This window comes from Pyrus communis, chromosome 1 (assembly GCF_041283825.1).
Source record: "Pyrus communis isolate YQ-2024b chromosome 1, ASM4128382v1, whole genome shotgun sequence".
Taxonomy (NCBI): Eukaryota; Viridiplantae; Streptophyta; class Magnoliopsida; order Rosales; family Rosaceae; genus Pyrus; species Pyrus communis.
In genome coordinates this window covers 19,292,048-19,316,254 of record NC_142565.1, presented here as the reverse complement: position 1 = coordinate 19,316,254, position 24,207 = coordinate 19,292,048, and the positions used below count along the sequence as shown (strand labels likewise).

The 24,207-nt window shown below is 39.0% G+C and overlaps 1 protein-coding gene and 1 pseudogene across 2 annotated transcripts; both read right to left on the bottom strand.

The window, feature by feature from the left end:
* Positions 1 to 591: 591 nt before the first annotated feature.
* LOC148699323 (uncharacterized) lies at positions 592 to 6,253 on the bottom strand. The gene is made up of 2 exons (XM_088696796.1): positions 3,359 to 6,253; positions 592 to 600 (listed from the first exon to the last, which is right to left on the bottom strand). The coding sequence occupies exons 1-2, from the start codon at positions 6,251 to 6,253 to the stop codon at positions 592 to 594; spliced, it is 2,904 nt and encodes a 967-aa protein (XP_088552922.1).
* Positions 6,254 to 9,009: 2,756 nt separating this feature from the next.
* LOC148699322 (uncharacterized) lies at positions 9,010 to 17,217 on the bottom strand (annotated as a pseudogene). The gene is made up of 3 exons (XR_015966247.1): positions 17,078 to 17,217; positions 15,370 to 16,665; positions 9,010 to 9,393 (listed from the first exon to the last, which is right to left on the bottom strand). The product of XR_015966247.1 is annotated as an uncharacterized LOC148699322 (transcript).
* Positions 17,218 to 24,207: the final 6,990 nt, after the last annotated feature.

Below are 24,207 nucleotides of genomic sequence, written 5' to 3'. Positions count from 1 at the left end.
AAATGATGAAACGCCTTCTAAGTAGTAACTAAGCAAAGAATAATGAGATCATGCAACGACTTTAGAAAACAACAAATGCACAGATTATTAACTCTCCAAAGAACATTAAAAGCTCAAGTCTCTCAGGGTTGTAGCGTTAGTTTGAGTTTCTTCCTTCAAGCATGTTACAAAAACTAATTTTTCTTTTGATTACATGTGAATTCATGAACTATAATTACAACTAAGCATAAACCAAAGAGCATATCAAACTTTCATTCATGTTTGTAACTTACTTCAACAGTTATGCAATTAAAAACCAAATCCTCATCATTGTGTTGGAAGGTACCCTAAAACACAAAAATGACTCAAAAACGACTCTTTTTGGTATTTTTCAAACTTTTTCGAATTTTTCTAGGGTTTTCTGTTATATGACACTAAAACACATCAAAACACACTAAAAACACTTTAAAACAGTGAGAAACAACATGTGAAGTGATAGGTGATAAAATCCCACGAATTTCATGCAAAAACAGCTTGTTTACCCCCCCCCCCACACTTAAACCAAATATTGTCTTCAATGTTTCAAACTTAGATTAACACAAAAACAATCAACTAACACAACTAGCAAACATAACACAAATGACAAAGTAATAGCAATAAAGAGATAGGTTAGGGACGCAAATCTTGGTTTGGAGTGAAAGTTCCTTCTTCTCGTGTTTCAACACATGGGTTGCCTCCCAAGAAGCGCTTGCTTTAACGTCTTCCAGCCGGACGGTAGCTCCGTTTAAGCTTGACTAGGTTCCACAGCATGGAGGGGTACCTCCTCCACGACATGCTCCTCAAACGTCTCGTAATAGGGCTTCAATCGATGCCCATTCACTTTGAATTCTTGCTGCGTCCTTGAACTTTTGATTTGCACTGCACCATGAGGGAAAACATTAGTGACAATAAAAGGACCAACCCATTTGGAACGCAACTTACCCGGAAACAACCGAAGGTGAGAATTGAACAACACTTTCTGCCCAATAGAGAACGTCTTGGCACGAATCATCTTGTCATGGAATGCCTTCGTTTTCTCCTTGTAAATCCGGGCATTCTCATATGCTTCATTTCGGATTTCATCAAGCTCACACAATTGAAGCTTCCTATGTAAACCTACGGTATCAAGGTCCATATTGAACGTTTTGACGGCCCAATGTGCACGATGCTCTAATTCGACGGGAAGATGGCATGGCTTCCCATAGATGAGCCGAAAAGGTGACATCCCAATGGGGGTTTTGTAGGCAGTGCGATGCGCCCACAATGCATCGTTTAAGCGCAAAGTCCAATCCTTCCTTGTAGGCCCCACGATCTTCTCAAGAATCTGCTTGATTTCCCTATTCGAAACCTCGGCTTGCCCGCTCGTTTGAGGATGATAAGGTGTGGCCACCTTATGCGTGACATTGTATTTCTTGAGCAACGCCTCGATGGTTCGATTACAAAAATGGGAACCTCCATCACTGATTAGCACTCGTGGCATTCCAAACCTTGCAAAAATGTTAGTTTTCACAAAATCTGCAATCACTCGAGAATCATTAGTTCGGGTGGCTTTTGCTTCCACCCATTTCGACACATAGTCCACAGCAAGCAATATATAAAGAAACCCATGTGACGAAGGAAAGGGACTCATAAAATCAATACCCCAAACATCAAAGATTTCAACACTAAAAATGGGGGTTTGCGGCATTTGTTGTTTAGGACCAACATTGCCCGTTCTTTGGCATCTATCACAAGACATGCAAAATGTTCTAGCATCCCTAAAGATGCTAGGCCAATAGAAACCACATTCTAACACCTTAAGTGTTGTTCTTTGAGTGCCAAAGTGTCCCCCACAAGCATAAGTGTGACAAAAGGTTAGAATAGCATTAAACTTAAATCGTGCACACACCTACGTATAACTTGGTCAGGGCAATATTTCCATAAATACGGGTCATCCCACACATAAAACCGTGCCTCTTTCTTCAATTTATCACATTGGTGTTTAAGTAATTCACTAGGAACATGTTTAGACACCAAATAATTCACCAAATCAGCATACCACGGTTCACTTACCTTGACGGACATCAGTTGCTCATCTGGGAATGTCTCTATGATAGGCACGGCATCCTCCTCATGCACCATACGGCTCAAGTGGTCAGCCACCACGTTTTCACTTCCTTTCTTGTCCCGGATTTCGATATCGAACTCTTGGAGAAGAAGCATCCAACGAATGAGTCGTGGTTTGGCCTCCTTCTTGGTGAACAAATACTTCAATGCTGCATGGTCAGTATAAATAATAACTTTAGTACCAAGCAAATAAGAACGGAATTTATCTAAAGCAAATACAACAGCAAGAAGTTCTTTTTCAGTGGTAGAATAATTCAATTGTGCATCATTTAAAGTCCGAGAGGCATAATAGATAACATGCGGCCTCTTTTTCCTTCCTTTGCCCCAAAACAGCTCCTAATGCATAATCGGAAGCATCGCACATAAGCTCAAAAGGAAGGCTCCAATCCGGTGGAACTATGATAGGGGCCGAAGTTAGCATTTCTTTGAGGTGATTGAACGCCTTCTCACACTCTTCGTTGAAGTCAAACGCCACATCTTTCTGGAGGAGACGGCAAAGAGGGTTTGAGATCTTGGAGAAGTCCTTGATAAATCGCCTATAAAATCCTGCATGACCAAGAAACGAACGAACCTCTCGAACCGAAGTAGGAGAGGGTAAGTAGCGTACAAGATCTATTTTCGATTTATCCACTTCAATTCCTCTTTCTGAAACAATATGCCCTAAAACTATGCCTTGTCTAACCATAAAGTGACATTTTTCCCAATTAAGCACAAGGTTAGTTTCTACATATCGTTTCAAAATTATTATGAGATTTTCCAAACAACCATCAAATGAATCACCAAACACACTGAAATCATCCATAAATACCTCAATAATCTTTTCCACAAAATCTGAAAAATACTTACCATACACCTTTGAAACGTGGCCGGAGCATTGCATAAACCAAAAGGCATGCGACGATAAGCAAAAGTACCAAAGGGGCACGTGAAAGTTGTCTTTTCTTGGTCATCCGGCGCTATGACAATCTGATTATATCCAGAATAACCATCAAGGAAACAATAAAAAGAATGACTGGCTAACCCTTTCAAGCATTTGATCAATGAACGGCAAAGGGAAGTGATCCTTCCTTGTGGTGGCGTTGAGCTTCCTATAATCAATGCACACTCGCCAACCTGTTTGGATACGGGTTGGCACAAGCTCATTCTCGACATTCTTCACCACTGTCACTCCGGACTTCTTTGGAACACATTGCACCGGTGACACCCAACGACTATCAGAGATCGGATAAATCACTCCACAATCAAGAAGTTTGATAATCTCCTTTTTCATAACTTCCATCATTGGAGGGTTGAGACGGCGCTGAGCCTCTCGAGTTGGTTTAACCCCCTCCTTTAGAAGTATGCGATGCATGCACGTAGTCGGGCTAATTCCCCTAATATCGGCCAAAGTCCACCCAATGGCCGTCTTGTGCTCTTTCAACACTCGGATCAACTTCTCCTCCTCTATGGCCGTGAGTGATGAGGAGACAATGACGGGCAATGTCTCGTTGTCTCCCAGACAGACGTACTTTAAATGATCGGGCAACGGTTTAAGCTCAAGTACGGGTGCCTGAATCACTGAGGGTAACAACTTATTAGTGGAAACTGAAATTGAAATTGGGTTAGAAGGCTTACCATGGTGTTGAGGTAGTGACTCAAGGGCAGCCACTATCTCGGCCTCCTCCACACTTCTAGGCACGGCAAAACCAGATTTTTGCCCAATTCCTTGTGCAATTGTTGTTTCAAGTGTATCCCTCTCCAAATAATCGAGAAATTCCTGCGCCAACTCATCAATTATATCAATAGAAAAGCAAGAATGATCGTCCTTAGGAAATTTAATACTTTCAGAAAGATTGAAATCAATGACTTCCCCATCAAATTCCATTGTTAAAGTTCCTTTAAACACATCTATCTTGGTGCGAGCTGTTTTCATGAAGGGCCTCCCTAATAGAATCGGCAATGGGGTGGAATGGGGTGAATCCTCCATGTCAAGCACGTAGAAATCCGCTGGAAAAATCAAGTTACCAACCTGTACCAAAACATCTTCCAAAACACCCTTTGGATATGCATTAGAACGATCGGCTAATTGAATTATCACACCATCATTTTTAAGCTCACCTAAGTTCATAGATGCATAAATAGAGTATGGCATAACATTAATCGAAGCCCCTAAGTCTAACATGCATTGTTCAAACTTAGTATTACCAATAACGCACGGAATTGTAAAACTACCCGGATCTTTGCATTTAGGGGGTAATTTCCTTTGTAACACAGCAGAGACATTTTCACTTACTTGAACCACCTCTTTGTTTGAAATCCTTCTCCTTGTTGTACAAAGTTCTTTTAAAAACTTAGCATACCTCGGGACTTGCTTAATCGCATCAAGGAGCAGGATATTGACTTGAACTTTCCGAAAGGTCTCTAGAATGTCCTTCTCGGCTTCTTCCTTCTTTGATTGCCTAAACCTGCCAGGAAAGGGTACATTTAGTGGAATAGAACTAGAAAGAGTCGAATTGGGACTTACCTTGGTGGTTTGGGACGGTTTAGGAGGACTAGATGAATTCGGCAAGGTTTGGTCCTCCTTGGCCGTGGGCTTTGCTCCCTGTGCTTCTTCTTGCAGCAACTTGTCCTCCTCGTCTTGACTTGATTTGGATTTATTTGAGTCCGTTCCAACCTGTTTACCACTTCTCAACATGATGGCCTTAGCGGTTTCAAATCCTCCATTCGGGTTCATAACGGTTGAACTAGGCAATCTGCCTTGTTCTCTAATTTGCCCCATAAACTCGGCAATTTGACCCATTTGCTTCTCCAAATTATCCACCCGTTTGTCTTGGATTTGTCTCTCCTTATTTTGAGTTTGTACTTCCTGCGTCAAAGTAGTAAGTAACTTAGCAACTTGATCATTATCCAAAGACATACCTGAGGTTGTTGGGGCAGATTGCACTTGGTTTTGATTGGGGACGAATGGCTTTGTATAAAAGCCCGGTGGTTGCTGCCTAAATCCTCCTTGTTGTTGGGGTTGTTGAGGATCCCGCCATTTGAAATTTGGATGGTCCCTCCACCCCGGATTGTAGGTATTAGAGTATGGATCATGGCGTGGTTGATTTTGGTTCCCAAAACCCACGGCATTGGCAGATTCCCAACCCCCATTCTCAATCAATTGAGGGCATTGATCGTTGGCATGTCCTTGCATAGAGCACACGCCACACACACTTGGTCCATGAATCTTCATTCCCTCCGCCAACTGAGAAACAATAGAAGTAAGGTTAGCTAATTGGGATTGAATTTCGGGCATAGAACTTACCTCATTCACTTGTGGCCGTGGGGGGTCTCTTTGTCCAACACCTTCGTATTGTTGTGCATTATGTGCTCGGTTGGCAATTAGAACTTTTGCAGCCCCCAGAGTTTTATCCACCAACGCACCTCCCGCCGATGCATCAAGCATGTGGCGTTCCATGGGAAGGAGTCCTTCGTAGAAGTATTGAATGAGCAGCTCCTCCTTCATTTGATGCTGTGGACAAGAAGCAACAAGTGATTTAAAACGTTCATAATAAGAAGGAAACGATTCACCTTGATTTTGTTGGATGCCACTAATCCGTTTCCTCAAGAGAATGACTCTTGAAGTTGGGAAAAACTTCTCCAAGAAAGCTCTTTTCATACTATCCCAAGATGTAACCGTTCCGGGTGCTAACTCGTACAGCCAATCCTTCGCCTTTTCCAAAAGTGAGAATGGAAAAGCCTTCATCATCAGAATGTTCCCATCGACATTTATGGGTGTCATGCTCGAACAAACAACCTCGAACTCCTTGAGATGCTTGTTGGGATCTTCCATGGAAAGCCCATGGTATTTCGGAATGTGGTGCAACAAGTTTGACTTCAACTCGAATTCATCGGTCTTGCCTTGGGCAGCCGCGGGGTATTGAATGCATAATGGTGCGGCATTGGCCAACCCCAAGGCCGAAAGCTCTTTAATGGTCCGATTGTCCGCTGCCATAACTTCTTCTTCCACTTTTTCAAACTCAGATTCGGCCTCTGAACTTGAACTAGGTTCACTAGGTTCGGGATGCCTCCTCTTTCTTCTCAAATCACGTTCAAAATCGTCGTTAAAGTCCAAGATATGTGCATGCACAGTTTGAGAACTTCGCGTCATGCACTAGTACCTAAACCAAGAAAACAAAACAAAATAAGAAAACTAGGTAAATTACACTAAAAACATATGGCAAAAACACAAGGGATTAGCAATTTTGCTAATCCCAAGCAACGGCGCCAAAATTTGATGTGAAAATTAACTTGACACACAAATTAAACCCTATGGATGACAATTGTAGTATATGAGCAAATAGGAATTGTTCTAGACCGGGGATTAACTAGGGATGCTAATCAATGTGAAATTGACTCAAAAACGTAAAAACAATATTTAGAACACTAAACTAGACTTAATGAATGCAAACCTAAAATTTAAAACACTCAAACAAACTAAAAGACTCAAAACAGCACAAACACACTCAAATCTGCCTAAAAACCACTTTCTGGGCAGTTTTGAGCACAAACACAAATTTGGACGAAATTAAGTTGTAACTTGACTCAAGACTGTTAAAAACACAAACTAAATGTATTTCTAACTAATCTAACACTTTAAAATAAATGGGGGATTGGTTTTGACGAATTTAAAATTAAAACAGAAACTTGGAAAGAAAACAGATTCTAAAACTGATTTTGATGAAATAGAATGATGAGAAACTAGTTAGAGGGTTCCTTATCCACACATGAACATATGCATATAATTTGATTCCCAGTTATGACTGCAACAAACGATGAATGACAATGCTCCAAGTTAATTATGTCCGCTTAAATTAACTTTCAGATTTCCCTAGATTCATTGGATTGAATGGGATACGCATTACAACCAAATTATTCCTAATCAAAGTCCCTAACTATGGAATACGCATGATAGAGACATTCAACAAAGATCATTAAGTTCAACGGAAATCATAAACATCGACTAGGCATTCATAACTATGGAATACGCATGTTAATCTAGCCTAGGGTTTACTAAACACAATCGTGACTAGCGATTTTTACTACTCATGAATATAAGTTCATAACAATTAGGTGAAATTCCCTTATATCCTAGCATCAAGTTTAGGCATGCAAATTAAGTGTCGACCCTCAACCCACATACATAAACAAGTTCTTAATCAAAACAGAAAAGTAAACCACATCTAAAGTTCATGAATTCATAACTGGAGTAAATCAAATCATAACCAACATATGTCTATGACTTCAAATTCGCCTCTAACTAAAAAGAAATTAGTTCCACATGTTTAACATAATTGAACAAGTTAAATTAAACATGAAAACAGAAACAAGAGAAGAAAGAACTCCAAACACTCCAATAGTTGCAGATTGCATGTGCAAGGTTTCTTCCTTCCTTTGGACAGCACGGCACTACTCCTCCTCTCCTTCAATGGTGGCGGCACAAGGTGGTTATGGTGGTGGGAAGGTGCAGCTATGGTGGATGAATGGTTGCGGCAAAGGTGGTAAAAGTGGCTGGAATTGTGTTTCTGGGATTTTAGGATGTGTAGAATGGTGTGGCTGGATGAATGGACGAAAATTGGGTGAATGAATGATCCCCTCTAGTGCCTTGCTGCAAAGCCTTATTTATAGGGCTAGGAAAGGTTTAGAACTTAGTTGAAACCAAAAGGTTTTGTACCAGAAATTAGGCACCATGTGTGAATAGATAAAGCCTTCTAGAAATAAGGTTTTGTACCAGAAATTAGGCAGAAATTAGGCACCATGTGTGAATAGATAAGGCCTTCTAGAAGGAATACTTATATGGAGTTATTTTCGTGCAATTTCAGGTTTTAGTGTCAAAGTATGCAAAAAGAAGCAATTTGGAGCATTCTAGAGCATTTTTGGGCCAAGATTGGATAGTGCAAGCATGGAGGCATGAGGATGGACGAATTTGAAAGGCTTGAATTCAGTTAGGGAGCTGCAAGGGGGCCTAAAAACCTGATTTCTAGAAGGCTACATTAGTGCCACATGTTTTTAGACCTTCTTCTTCTAGAAATCAGCCATATAAGTATTCCTTCTAGAAGGCCTTATCTATTCACACATGGTGCCTAATTTCTGCCTAATTTCTGGTACAAAACCTTATTTCTAGAAGGCTTTATCTATTCACACATGGTGCCTAATTTCTGCCTAATTTCTGGTACAAAACCTTTTGGTTTCAACTAAGTTCTAAACCTTTCCTAGCTCTATAAATAAGGCTTTGCAGCAAGGCACTAGAGGGGATCACTCATTCACCCAATTTTCGTCCATTCATCCAGCCACACCATTCTACACATCCTAAAATCCCAGAAACACAATTCCAGCCACTTTTACCACCTTTGCCGCAACATTCCATCCAAGCAACCATTCATCCACCATAGCCGCACCTTCCCACCACCATAACCACCTTGTGCCGCCACCGTTGAAGGAGAGGAGGAGTAGTGCCGTGCAGTCCAAAGGAAGGAAGAAACCTTGCACATGCAATCTGCAACTATTGGAGTGTTTGGAGTTCTTTCTTCTCTTGTTTCTGTTTTCATGTTTAATTTAACTTCTTGTTCAATTATGTTAAACATGTGGAACTAATTTAGCCTTCTAGAAATCAGGTTTTTAGGCCCCCTTGCAGCTCCCTAACTGAATTCAAGCCTTTCAAATTCGTCCATCCTCATGCCTCCATGCTTGCACTATCCAATCTTGGCCCAAAAATGCTCTATAATGCTCCAAATTGCTTCTTTTTGCATACTTTGACACTAAAACCTGAAATTGCACGAAAATAACTTTAAACACTATAATTAACATAGTTTAGCTAATTAAATGCAAGAAAACAAGCTAATTAAGTCGTATAAATATGCTCCTATCAACATTCTACAATTTAATTAAAAGCTCAACTCAAGTTATAATAAAGTATTGTAAAGGACCAGAAATCTTACACGTATGTGCCCTAAGCAGCAAATCCTACAAGAATACATTTAAGAGCGTATTATTCTCCCACAAACTTGCTTGAAAATTCCACATTTACTCCTTTTAAAATGACCTTCTAAAAACTCATCCGTAACGTGTTGAATTTCCTCCCCACCCCAAAAAAAACAGAACCTAGTTCCATGCACATGACCGAGGGCAGTTAAAAATCAACGAGACTCCCAATCCTTCAATTTCTTGCTTCCTTTGGGTTTTGCAATTGGCACATTCATTCCTGCCATTTTAGCATCATACTTTGCCCGAAGAGGATCATTGTATGTCCACCTGAAATACAGAAAACAGAAAAATAAAGGTGCTTGTAAAGGAAACAATTTAGAGACTTTTTTTACACAATAAAATAAAACAATCATGACCAACATTAGGATGTAGATAATGTGGAGTTCAAGACCACAAGGAAAGCCAAAGTGGATCTCATTAGTGATGATAAAGCAAAGGAAAAAAAAATGCATCAGACTATGTTTGCAAACTTTTGTTCTCCCTCAAACAAAAAAAAAAAAAAAAATCAAAATCAATTGATGCATACCATGAGACAGTTCCCCCACCCCACCTCGCGGGTGAACTTAAATACAAAGATACCCACGTGACATAATAACCAAAAATAAAAGAATGCTACTAGTAACATGTAGAACCCATCTAAAGTAACATGAAAATGGAAACATGGTCATAACAAATAGAAAACAGGAACTTCTTCAAAGCTAAGCCACAAATGGTTCGGGACAAAAGTATCCCTATGACCAAAACAGTAACAACATAGTTTATAACTCACGGTGTATAAAACTTAACTTAAATATCCTAAATAATTGACTTTAACATATTCTAATCTATTTCAGTTTGTAGTCATTCCATTTACACATTAAGGATTCTTAGCTCACTCAACACAACTACGGAGTCTCGAAGTTGTCACGAGATACAAATATAATGATGTAGGACACGAGGAAGGGAGAGGAAGTAAATAGAGATCTGGACAATGGAACCACTACTAAATGTTTGTAGGATCATTCCAAGAGAGAGATTAGAAAAATTTTCTGTACCAGAGTACCCCTCAACATGTCAATTAAGGTGTCTTGGACTCGCCTGAAGTTCATTCAAGCTTCACATGTTAGCAGGAAATCACATAAAACTTATATTTATTTCAATCTTCACCAATATTAAAAAATACAAAGTAGTCATTTTTTTAGGCACACCTATCTTACGTCAAATCCTTATGATAATAAATCCTAAATGGAAAAGACTTGGAGTACTTGGATTTAACGATGACGTGGCACATAACCGAGCGCAACGGTGTTTTAGGATTCATATAGCCGACCCCACCTAGTGGGATGGATCTAACAAAGATGTGGCACACAACCGAGCGCAATGGTGTTCTAGGATTCATATAGCCGACCCTACCTAGTGGGAAAAGGCTTTGTTGTTGTTATGATAGTGAACTGATGAGCGCATATTTTGCTACTTATTATACTCTGAAAGTTACATTTTCTTGTGTTATGTTGGTTCTAAATGAATGAAATTACATGGTTTTAAGAAAAATATGCATCCAATCCTTTTTAAGTTCAATTCAAGTAAAGTAGCTGGAGTTTGGTTTTGTTCAGCAAGTGGATTGAGTTGAAGTGTGTTTGTCATTTTTTTGTTTAAGTTGAAATTGGTCTTAAGTGATATTCACAAGTTGGGTAGTTTTTATTTACATTTTTGGCTTATCCAAATCTTATGTTAGTCTTCCCTTTAGAAATTAGACAGCAACTTATTTGGTTGAAGATCATATTGTTTTACAAGTCTAAAAGGAGCATTGACTAGTCAGCTAGACCATTCACTTGCACGTGGCTTCTCACCAATTCCGGGGGAAAGAGTTTTTATTGTTATATGTTCCAAAAGAAAGGGAAGGTTGCATTCACCTCTTGGCATTCTACAAGGGTAGCCGACAAATCCATTTCAAGAAAATAGTGTTCAATTCCATAAACCACCAGAGAGAGATAGTACTTCCTTCACCAAATTTTCAGTCGGTGGATCTTTGCGAGAAGATGAGGTCGGGAGCATTAGGTTGATTATCTTAACTTTCGAAGATTGGGCAATCTTCGAAAAGTGGCAAAGACAACCTAGAAGGTGAAATTCAAGTTGCACAGTTGGGGGAGAACGGAAAAGGAAAGCAGAGGAATGTTATTCCCATATTTTCTTGCTCCTAATTTGTTTGGGGAGAGAAACGAGGATGGGGAAGCCATCTTGGATTTTGCAATGGTATATGATTTCTTGTTCGCAAACACCTTCTTTAAAAAGAGAGAAGAACATGTGATCACCTACAAGACTGGGTCGTCAAAAACACAAATAGATTTTCTTCTAATGAGGAAAGGGGATCGTATAACTTGTAAGGATTGCAAAGTTATACTAGGACAGAGCTTGGCTAATCAACATCGCTTGTTGGTGATGGATGTACATGTCAAAAGAGAGAAAAAAGAACAAGATTTGGAAGTGCCCAAGAACTAGATGGTGGAATGTAAAAGGAGAAAAACAAGCCATTTTCAAAGAGAAAGTAATCACCCAATGAGTGTGGGATAGAGAGGGGGAAGCTAGCCAAAGGTGGGATTCCATGGCTAGTTGTATCCGAAAAGTAGCAAAGGAGGTATTAGGAGAGTCCAAGGGCTCGCTCCACACCAAAAGGAATCTTGGTGGTGGAATGAGGAGGTACAAACAAAGGTGAAGGCTAAGAAGGAATGTTGTAAAGCCTTATACAAGGATAGGACTGATGAATATGGTGAAAGGTATAGAATAGCGAAGCAGGAGGCGAAGAAAGCTGTAAGAGAAGCTAAGCTAGCGGCTTATGACGATATGTATAAGCGATTAGATACCAAAGAAGGAGAGTTGGATATCTATAAACTAGTTAGAGTAAGGGAAAAGAAGGCAAGGGACCTAAACCAAGTGAGGTGCATCAAGGATGAGGATGGAAAGGTTCTTGCCACAAAGAACGCAGTCAAAGACAGATGGAGAGGTTATTTTCATAATCTTTTCAATGAAGGACATGAAAGGAGTACTTTGGGGGAGTTGAGTAACTCAGAAAAGTGTAGAAACTACTCTTTTTACCGCTGAATCAGGAACGAAGAAGTGGTTGTAGCTTTGAAAAAGATGAAGCATAGAAAAGCAGTGGGCCCAGATGATATACCGATTGAAGTGTGGAAAGTCTTGGGAAAGATGGGTATAGCATGGCTCGCAGACCTTTTCAATAGGATTTTGAAAATGAAGAAGATGCCAAATGAGTGGCAAAAGAGCACTTTGGTGCCTATCTACAAGAATAAGGGCGACGTATAAAATTGCATGAACTATAGGGGTATTAAGCTAATAAGTCATACAATGAAGCTCTGGGAGAGAGTCATTGAGCATAGATTGAGGCAAGAGACACGGGTTTCGGACAACCAATTCGGGTTCATGGCGGGGTGCTTAACCATGGAGGCAATATATCTCTTACGAAGATTGATGGAAAGATATAGAGATAGGAAAAATGATTTACACATGGTCTTTATAGATTTGGAAAAAGCGTATGATAAGGTCCCAAGAGACATTCTTTGGAGGATTTTAGCGAAGAAAGGACTACGAGTAGCATATATCCAAGCTATAAAGGATATGTATGATGGAGCAAAGACTGTTGTAAGAACTCATAAAGGACAAACAGAAAGCTTCCCCATAACTGTAGGGTTACATCAAGGCTCATCCTTAAGTCCTTACCTTTTTGAATTGGTAATGGATGAGTTAAGGGACATATTCAAGATGATATTCCTTGTTATATGCTTTTCGCAAATAATATAGTATTGATAGATGAAATTCAGGAAGGAGTAAATGCGAAGCTTAACCTTTGGAGAAAAGTGTTTGAATCTAAAGGTCTTCACCTAAGCTGATCAAAGACAGAATATATGGAGTGCAAGTTCAATGCAAATGGAGGCCAAAATGAGTTAAGGGTGAGGATCAGAGATCAAGAAGTAACAAAGAGCGACCGCTTTCGCTACCTAAGATCTATCTTGCAAAAGAACGGAGAATTAGATGGAGACCTCAACCATAGAATACAAGTTGGATGAATGAAATGGAAGAGTGTATTCGGCGTGTTGTGTGACTGCTGTATGCCACTGAAGCTCAAGGGAAAATTTTATAGGATGGCAATAAGGCCGTCGATGCTGTATGGAATGGAATCTTTGGCGGTGAAGCATCAACATGTACATAAAATGGGTGTAGCGGAGATGAGGATGCTTCGTTGGATGTGCGGGCACACGAGAAATGATAAGATTAGGAATAAGGATATTTGAGGTAAAGCAGGAGTAGCTGAAATTGAAGGAACGATGAGAGAAAATTGGTTACGGTGGTTTGGACATGTGCAAAGAAGGCCTACTAACACTCCGGTTAGAAGATGCAACTACGGGATAGAGGTCCAGAGCCGAAGGGGTAGAGGAAGACCTAGGAAAACTTTGGAATTGACTCTAAGGAAAGAGTTAGAGTACTTGGATCTAACGGATGACATGACACAAAACCGAGTGCAATGACATTCTAGGATTCATATAACCGACCCCACTTAGTGGGAAAAGGCTTCGTTGTTGTTGTTGTTAATGTGTTCTTTTCTATTATGGGTTTTGGAGTGAAGGCATCAAAGAGAGAGACTTGGTTGCTGCATAAATGAGTTTATTGATGGCAAAGAAACGGTTATCTGAACCAAAGGGGTAATCAGCAGCAAGGAGACAAAAGGCACAAGGGAAGGCGTCAAATGGAGAAACTAATCAAGGGGTGCCTTAATGTACCTAAGAGTGGCCAGCACATAATTGAAGACTTCTATCGTTTCCTCTCTTTTACTGCCAGTAATCAATTGGGGTTAAGCTTTTGTTGGTTACGAAAACGTAAAAGGGGAAAAGAAGGAAAGGAATAACGAAGCAAGCAGCAGGGACATACGGAAGACAGAAGCAGCAAAGAACAAGGATTTTTCAGTGTTTTTTCTCTTCTCAGTTTTATTATGAATACAGTGACAATTTCATCCATGTTTCAAAACTAATTTTCCTTAGCTAGATGTAGACATGACTATGAATGCTTAAATTCTGAAGTGAATTATTTTCAAGTTTTCCATTATCATTGAGTATCGTTTGCTATGTATGCTTGGTTTTAGTCTTGGTGATTAGCTACCATCTTGACTCTTACTTAGTAAATTTGATGCAAGTTGGGCAGATGCCATGTTTTCAACTTGAGTGACAGCTTCTTGCAAATAGATACCGTAAATTACCTAGTAGTAGATGCCATACTCTAGGATTTTTGTAGTCTTTGTATAAATTTCCATGGATCGTAATGAGTTTCATTAAACTAGTCCAGATGCCATGGACGGTTACATAGTGGAATATACATATAGTCTAGATGCCTTAGATATTACATGATTTAGGGAGATTGAACTATCAATGAGGTTGAGTACTTGTTAATAATTCACTACAGAAAATAAGTTGGATTAGTTATGGTGAATCGGACACTTTAGTGTTTTACTCAACTAAATTATAATTTGTTTTCTTGGCTCCCACTTTTTGCGTTATATTCAAACTTTCTTACTTTTGATATTTGTTTTCAATATTAGTATCAACTCTCAAAACCATCATTATTCATCAATCTTTGTTAAATTTTACTACGTTGCCAATGCATTTAAGTCAGTTGTTTAGAATTGGATTAATTTCTATGAGACGATATTAAGTGCTTGCTTTCTAACTATCAAACTACTCGTACACTTGCAAGCATAAAATTTGGAACTAAGTTGGACTGATTTCGGTTAGTTTAAATTTTGCAACATGAACAAATGTAAGACCCAAATTAATATGCTCCAAATACTACTGGAGCTAATATTCTTTCTGATTCCCTGATGCATCGCATACATATCCAAGGAATATTACCTATTAGTTGATGACTATATCAAAGTATCTAAGCCAATATACAAGAAAAACATTAAGTGCCCGATGAATACATTCATATTTTACTATTCTATTCTACATGGCATGATATCTTAAAGTTTACTGACAATTCAGTGAGATCATTCCTTCAATCCTTAATTCACTTAAAATAAGTGTAGGAGAGATGATGCAAATATAAAACGTTCCTTAAGAAAACAAACAACATAATAGTGCTTGTGGTGTTCCCATTAGAAAGCAAGTAATACAATAGTGCTTGTGTCATGTCAACTGAATTTAGCACATATAAGAAAATGGTTAAAAAACGTGGATAATTCAGGGAGGAAATTAAACTTACGGATTGTTCCAGTCAGTGGTATCCTCATTGATAAGATGAGTCCACTTTGTCCTTCCACTATGACCAAAATGTTTGACCTGCATGACCTTGGGTAATATTGTTTTGTCCATCTTATCTTCTCCAGTTGGGGCAGAGACATCATGTGTGTAAATTCCATCAGTTCCAGCTGTTGCTGCATAGTCATCAGCATCTGACTAGAAGAAAGCACCTTTGTGGTAATATTTCTGCATGAACCTCCGCTTCTGCTTTGGTCATGGTGCAGGTCTTGGATTCTTTCTCTTCCACTCCCTCTTCTCTTCTCCTGTCATGTTTCTGACCTTTTCAATCTCTTCTTTTTCCTTCAACATTGCTTCCCGATCTTCCCTATCCCTTTTGATCCGGGCAATCTCTCGGGCCTTCCAAGCTTCATACTCTTTTGCCTCGTTTACTTCATCATCAGTATCAATATCTTCAATATTTGCTTCTAGTTCCATACCCTTTTGAATCTCTTCATTTTTCGAATCTCCTCAACCACAATCTGTTTTGTCTCTCTATTCTGTTCCTCCAATATCTTATTCCTAGATTCCTCAAGGGCCCGTTCTTCAGCCTCAAGTTGCTCACGCTCAACAAATGTATCTCTCTCCGACTTGGGAACAAAGATAGGGTTTAGCATCACCATACCAGTAAGCTCTTCGTCCAAGTCAGTATCATACTCAAATTCCTCTTCCTCCTCTTCCTGTACATCTTCCTCATCTTCTGAGGGAAGGAGTTCTTCTTCTTGCTCCCTCTGAAGCAACCTCTCCCTAATCTTCCTTCTTCTTTCTTCCTAGGCATCTGCATCATCTTCCTCTGCTTCCAACCCTTCTTGCCTCTTGGCTTCCTCTTCAATTGTTGAAACAATCTCAGCTTGCCGGATACACCTATGATCAGCTCTAACATCCTCACGATTATCTATCCTGCTCTCAGCCAAACGACGCACTCTAGGATCATCTTTCCTAATGATGTCAGAATCGTGAGTGGGAAAAGCAGCCGCCTTGGACATCCTAAACTCCCCATCTTCGTTGGCATCATCTGCCTACTCAGGAGCTTTTCCAGGACAATACCTTTTAACCTTAGTTTTCCCAATTTTACCTCTGAGCTTATCCCTCACTGCAATCACAGTATCACTTACACCTGCTGTTACCGACATTTTTGCACTTTACACACAACCCGGCATAAAAGACTCAAAGTACCGGTAGAAAAACTCTATAGTCTTCCCTCTTTCAACTCTTACCAAGTAATGTACAATCCAACTTTCTTAATCTCGTTTACAAACTGCTGAGAAAGCACATGACAAAATTTTAGTCTAGAAGGGTGAAAAATCTACGAATAATTCAGAAATTATCAACATCTAAGCAAAATTCGGATGAGATTACAGTAAAACAACACTACCCAAATACATAGATGCACAATATACGAGTTCCAAGAATAAAAAAGGGAAATTAAAATATAAAAATCTGAATTCAAACAGAAAGCAATGCTTACGGTTGAGATAAGCGACTTAAACTAGGAAAAAAAAAAAAAACCTAGTTCGGGGATAGTATAAAATTAAAACCCTAATCCGTAGATTCTGAGAAATACAAAACCCTAATAAAACTGATGCGACCAAACATAATTGTGATGAAAAAATCAGAGAAATTAAGAAGAAAACCAAGCGGACGCGATTACAGGAAACAAAGAAGAGACGTACATGATGGGAGAACAATTGGGGAAGACGCCGCACGCAGGAGGAGGAGGAGGAGGAGGCGTGATAATACCCGTAATCGACTTCCCTATTCAACCTACAAGCTGCAATGCAACGCTGATGGAGCAAACTAAGTAGATGATGGAGCAAGGCTCCAATATATTTTTTTTATTTGTATTTGATTTCTTTCTGTAAAATATGTCTATTATGGTGACAGGATCATATTGGCTGGTTTGGTATTGTTGTGCTTCAAAAAAAATTCTGTCTACTGTATTGTGAGAATAAACAACTATGAAATAAAGCAGTAGAGTATTTAGTAATGACACACCTCGACCCGGAATGTCCACTAGGACTCCAAATCGAGTTGTGCTAGCCGACATCTGAAAGGTGACGAAACCATAAAGTGTAGTAATGTGGAAAATGAGAATAAATTTAAACCTAAATGTACCTAAATACAAGAGTGCATGGTGAGCGGGAATGAACCTAATTCAGACATGACGTCAGAGCATAAGTAGCATAAGTACAGTACAGTAAGATAGGGTGAGAATTATACCATCGAAGGTAAACGTCTACACTGAGATTTGCCAAGAATCCTCGTCGGTACAAAAGTTTAGCTGCTAAAACATGGAGGGGCGAAAAACAAGGGTGAGTAGGCCTGGAAATAAAGTTTTAATAAAAACCTTTTGAAAACATTATAACCTCTCGCTGTAAAACTTGTATAGTTTCCAAAAAATCATACTACGTATAAATATGAAATCAAATGCATGCCAACAATAAATCTAAAAATATGCCACAATAGAATATCTCAACAACAATATGAATATAATCATGTGCTCAATAATTCATACTAGCATGTAAGTTGGAGTCACCTAATGTGACCTATACGACTGCACCTACGGCTCATCAATCTATGCTAGCACACGAGTTGGAGTCACCTAATGTGATCTGTACGACAGGCTAGGTGCAATAATATACGCTCTAGTGCTACGATCACGTGAAGGCTCGCGCTATGCACGGGTCATCTACGAGTCGGAGTCGCCTAATGCAACATGTACAACAGGCTAGCACCTAACTTGGATCCAAGGCGAGTGTGCGGTGCGGGAGGTGAACAATCACTTGAAGGCTGGCCCTAGCTCGAGACGGGAGCACTAACATAGGGGTGCAGCAATGAAGAACGAACTATATGAATATAAGCATGCCATAATGATTCAATGAGGGCAATCAACATAATAAACTTACCTAAACTTACCTGCGCATCCCTTAGGATTATTTTAGCATCTCACCACAGTGCAACATTTCACATAACATAATTTAATCATGGCATGAAATGCATAAATCAATTCAAAAGCATTTGTGGAACTATCCATCATACATATATATATATATATATATATATATAGACACACACACACACTATAAAAAGCAAAAGACCCACTCACCTAGAGTCCGCGACAATTCCTAGCACGAATATCAAGGCGTCACGAACGATCGTTGCCTTGAACAAATATTAATTCATAGTTCATAATTCTTATCAATAAAACACGTAACTTACGTAAAACACATGCCCAAGGACATTCTAGAATGATTTGAAACTCATTGACCAAAAGTCAACCGTCAGTTAAAGGTCGACAGTAAGGTCCACAACCCTGCGTAACTTGATCCAGAAGATCTGCACCTTAGATTTCCGATCCGTACCTTCCAAAGATCCACATTATGTTTCTAGAATATCATATTAAAATTTCATTACGATCCAATGGTTGAATCTCCGCTTATTGCAAATTGAAGTGGCGGTCAACGTTTTATTTTACAAGCTTACAACTCCATTTCGGGAAGATCCGTACGTTGGGTTCCTAATCCGTCAGTTTCTATTGTCCTCAAATCTTTCGTACTATAAAATATTAAGGTTTGGTGACGATCCAATGGTCAGATAGTCAATGCATACAAGGGCCCCATGGTGGCCAACTAGGTGGTTAACTACGAAACTATACTAAAACATCACAATTTCACTAAATGGATGTCAACTATGGAATTGGGACATCAAAATTAGCCTAGAATAGTCAGTTAGGTGGGGTCTCAGCCTATGCGCCACTCCGGCTCGCTGGAAAATTCCATTATTTCTAAAAATTACTATATTTAACAAGGATGAAGATATCAATGAGAGGAACAACTTTCATACTTGTGGCTAAGGCCAATTCGGCCGGGAAACATCTAAAATTCCCCTCGATCCGTCGGAAACCCTAGAATGGGTGAGTTTCGATTCTCCTTCCTCGGTGTTCCAACACCCCTACAACTGATTGGGACTTGTTCTTGGGTCCAAGGGGAGTTGAGTAAGGGTGGTGGTGGTGGGTGGTGAAACTTGCCGGAACGGCAAAAACATCATCAAGCACCTCTGGTGCTCTGGTGGAGTTCCTCATGGTTTAGGCCTTAAAACCCCTTGATTTTTGGTGGAGATGGAAGAAGGAGGGTAGCTGAGTAGGTTATAGGTGGTGGATGTGGATGAATCACTTGAAAAATGGAGAAGATTGGCCAGAATTTGGCCGGGTTGAAACTGGGTTGTGCATTGGTTGAAAAGGAAGGGTTCTTTTCTCTCCTTCCTGATTGGTTGATCCCTCTCTCACTAATTTCTTATTGGTCCCTATTTTCTTTCCTTGAATGGGCTTCTTTCCCACAAGGTTGGAGTTCAAATAATTTATAATCTAAAATGTAAGTAACTAATTTCAAACGTCAGTAACTATACCATTATAATTCGGACTCGCAAACGGTTTTCGCCTATGCGTTCCTACCAACAAGTACTACACAAATACACTAAAAGAATAAGTCATATGTTTTTCTAGATGATGGTCAAAGGAAGTGAAATGATTAAAAAATATATGATGTTGAATATTATATAATAATTTTGTTATCTTTTCTTTTATTATGACATTTATAAGATTTATATAAACTATGGGTAAATTACATTTTCATACCTCAGGTTTGAGGCCTATTTCAATTCTTTATAACATCTTCAAAACATTTCACTTTCATACCTTAAGTACTAATTTATTTCAAAAAAAAAAAAAAAAAAAACCTCTGTTACATTTTCCATCCATTGATCCGTTAAGTGCTGACGTGGTTGCCACATATATGTCATGTGGTAAAAAAAAAAAAAAAAAATTTATTTTTTTAATAAACCTAAATCTTCTAAATATTAAAAAAAAAAAAAAAAAAACTGAAACCTTATCCCCCTCATCCTCCTCTCTCATCTTCATCTTTTTCCCTATAACCCAGAAAGAAAAAAAAAAGTTAGAAAATTAGATCCCATCACCCCACCCCCCCTTCCCCTCGCCAAAACCCCCATATGTAAACCTTCAACCGAAAAAAAAAAAAAATAGAAAACCCAGATCTCGTCAAACCCCCCTCCCCTCGGCGGTGTTGGAGCCTCATCTTCTTCCATCCTTTGTTCGCACCCATCCTCCAACTCCTCATCCGCACCCATCCTCCACCTCCTCCGCACACCCATCTTCCCATCTTCCCTCTTCCAACCTGCAACCCAAAAAGAAGAAAAAGAAAAAAAACCCAGCGCACCCACATTCACACGCACCCTCTTCCCTCCTCTACACACCCCACTCTTTAAATCCACACTCATTGGGGAAGACGAGATCTAGGTTGTATGGAAATGGAGAGTTTTTTCTTTTCTTTTCTTATCTGGGTTTTTTGTTTTTTTTTTCTTCTGGGTTGCAGGTAGTGGGTGCGGAGGAGGAGGTGGAGGGTGGGTACACGGTGGGTTTGGGGAAGATGGGAGGGGGAGGAAGATGAAAGATGGGTTTTTTTTTCCCCCCTCTCCTCTTCTTCTTCTGGGTTACAGGTTGGGTTGGGGGGTAGGGAGGGATGGGGGTTGCGGGTTTAGCTTTTGTTTTTGGTATTTTTTTTTTTTCAGAAGATTCATGTTTTTTTTAAAAAATAAATAAATTTTTTTTGCCACGTGGTAGACATTTGGCAGACACGTGGCATATATGTGGCAGTCACGTCAACACTTAACGGATCAATGGATGGAAAATGGAACGGAGGTATTTTTTTGAAATAAAATAGTACTTAAGGTATGAAAGTGAAATGTTTTGAAGATGTTGTAAGAAATTGAAATATGCCCCAAACCTGAGGTATGAAAATGTAATTTACCCATAAACTATTTATAAACACTTGTGAGCTTCGAAAAATGTACTTTTACCTTTTTTTATTAAGATATTTATAATTTTTTTATTCTATTCTTTTCTCTAAGAGTTGTTTCTTCTTTACCTTGTCCCTATTTTATTTTTGCAAAACCTATGTATATTCTATCTTCCGCCACTCACTCCCTCTCTCCCCCTTCTATCTCTGTCTCTCTCTACCTGATCCTAAGGAAGGCTAGGTCGTGGAGAAAGGAAGGTTGGGTCGCATCAACCAATTCGCAGAAGATGGATGAACTCCGATTTCAAGACTTACTATCTGTGTTAGCGGTGAAGACGTCGTGGCTTTCCCGTTGAGATTTTGGGTGTCAAGCAGAAGGGTGCAAATCTAGCATTCTTTGTGCAACCCAGATTTTGACAAAGCCCAGATATCCGACGAAGAGGCCTTGAATTTTGACAAAACCTAGAAATCAGACGAACCTCCTGCTGCTCATGTCCCAGAAATCCGAAGAAGCTCAGAGTCAAAGAGGATGGAAGAGAGATGTGGCGGGGTCGACGACGAAGTCGACGGGTATAATGTATAATTTATTTAATTGCTAAAGGCCATTTTGGGTATTGAAAAATTTCATTAAAGGCCTCAGCGCCTCTTGAGAAATCGGTTTGCGCAGAAGCTGGGCAAGCAAAAAAAGCCAATTCTTCAAAGTTGGGTTTTGTAGCTTTGTGTTTTTGCCTTTCTTTTTCACCCAAAACTATGAAAAAAAACTAAAGTTGAATATTTATCAAACATAAAAAAGCTCCCAGCTTTTTTTGATACCCACTTTTTTCAAAAGCACCTCAGTACCAAACTAGGGCTATGTGTGTGTGCACTCAAACATAAAGTAAATAAGACATAATATTTATGAGGTTCAGTTAGTGTGTCTCTGTTCTCGGGATAGTAGCAGTAGTCTTTCTCATTATAGTCTGTAATTACAAAGCAATGGAAACAATAGATTGTATGTTTTCTTTTCGGTAACATTTGTAAGCTAACAGACCTTAATATATGAAAACATATGATTCCTTGCTAAGGTCCAAAAATGTGAAAGTAGGCAGTACACCTTCAACATTAGTTTGCTAACAGAAAACGGTGAACAGTGCTTATTTCTTCATGCGGATCATCCATCTTTATAACACTGCCCCTTCCCCTTGGATGATCACAAGTCTTTTGATTGATTGTCTTTAAAATTTCTCCAATGATAACCAACATAAGATGAATGGATGGTCTAAAGGAAACAAAAATAGTTTGCTCATATGGCCAATACAGCATACTCTTAGACGCCCCCTTGATGATATCTCCCCTTGATTAGAATACGCTTGGATTGATTGACTTGTCATCAGGCCAATGCATGTTGGTGTAATTCTTGAACTTCTGAAGCGAAAACTTTGGCATACAATTGGTGAGGTTGTATATCATATTAGCTTTGAACACGTTTCTCCAATTTCCATTACTTAATTCCTTGTGAGCGATCTTTATATAATGAGAGAGATTCAAATTTTGCTTGCCCAATAAGGCCATGGCCATTAGTTAAGCTTTGTTTCATTTCAATATCCATATGTTGGTATTGTGCTTCACAGAAAATGTAACATCTCGTTCAATGTATTGTGCTAAATACAGTAAGGCACATACTTCACTAAGACATGGTACTTATGGACCAAGTATCAATTCATCTTTTCCCTCATGAGGATGAATGATCTTCCTTAGTATCTAAATATTAGTTAATCATTTGAGTGTTCAACTCATAATCTTCAATCGGCATGGTTCTTTAAAACCAAAACGTTTTGATGAATAAGATTCATGTTGGCATATCGTTCAATCGGCAGCTTGAGACAATATTTCTTTCAACACTTTATAATATTTCTAGACTCTTCAAAAGTCCCAACCTAATATCAACTCTTGCAACAGATTTAGTATGTTGCAACAACATCATAATGAAAGCACACACAAATGCCATTTATACTATCCATTGGTATGAGTACATAATCTGTGATTTACCCTTCCAAGGCTTACTTTAAGCAATTTGAATCCTTTAGGGATTGTCTACACTTCATGACACATACTCCTTTGGAACCTATACAGAGCAATTTTCTTCTATGTATACTTGAGGGATTTACGTATGGAGATATGCTTCGAGCATTTCGTAAACATTCGTACAAGTCTCACAATGAGGAATCATGTATATATGAATTTACTACAATTTTAGGTTTCAACTAGGAATATTGTGTCGTATCATGTGATTATATTTCACAGTATTACAAATGGGCATGTGTAGCCTTTTGTGTTCAACATCATTTGGCGATTTGTACTATAGATCTATTTTTCCCTTTTCTTAGGCCTGGTTTGGTACGGAGATGATTCTAAAAAAAGTTGGGAGTTGTTTTGTGTTTGGTAAACATTCAGCTTCAGCTTTTTTTTTCACAGTTTTGGGTGAAAAAAAGCCAAAAACAAGAAGCTGCAAAACCCAGCTTTGAAAAACCGACTTTTTTTCATATCTGTTTTACATAAAAGTTTACCAAACACTATAATACTGCATTTTTTTTTTAAAAGCACTTTTACATAAAAGTTTACTAAACACTCTACTGCTTTATTTCACATCTGCTTATTCTCACAGCACAGTAGAAGCAACTTTTTTTTCAAAGCACAGCAATACCAAACCAGCCCTTAATAGTAACGGAGTTGCCTCTATTCATTTTGTCAATAATTTTTCTTTTTGTCAACGAACATAAGAACATGGCTCAACAACAACACAACTCATTGATGAATTTAGTAGCTACTGTAAAACCAAATTTAACATTGGTTATCAACAATTCGTGATTCACAATTCTCATGTGCATGCGCTTGCATATTTTATAAACATTTCATTACTTTAGATATCCTTGCCTCTTTAGGGGCTTTACATTGTGTCTTATAGGACAATTGTGTCTTATTAGATGAATTGTTTGGAGAATGTGGATCATAAC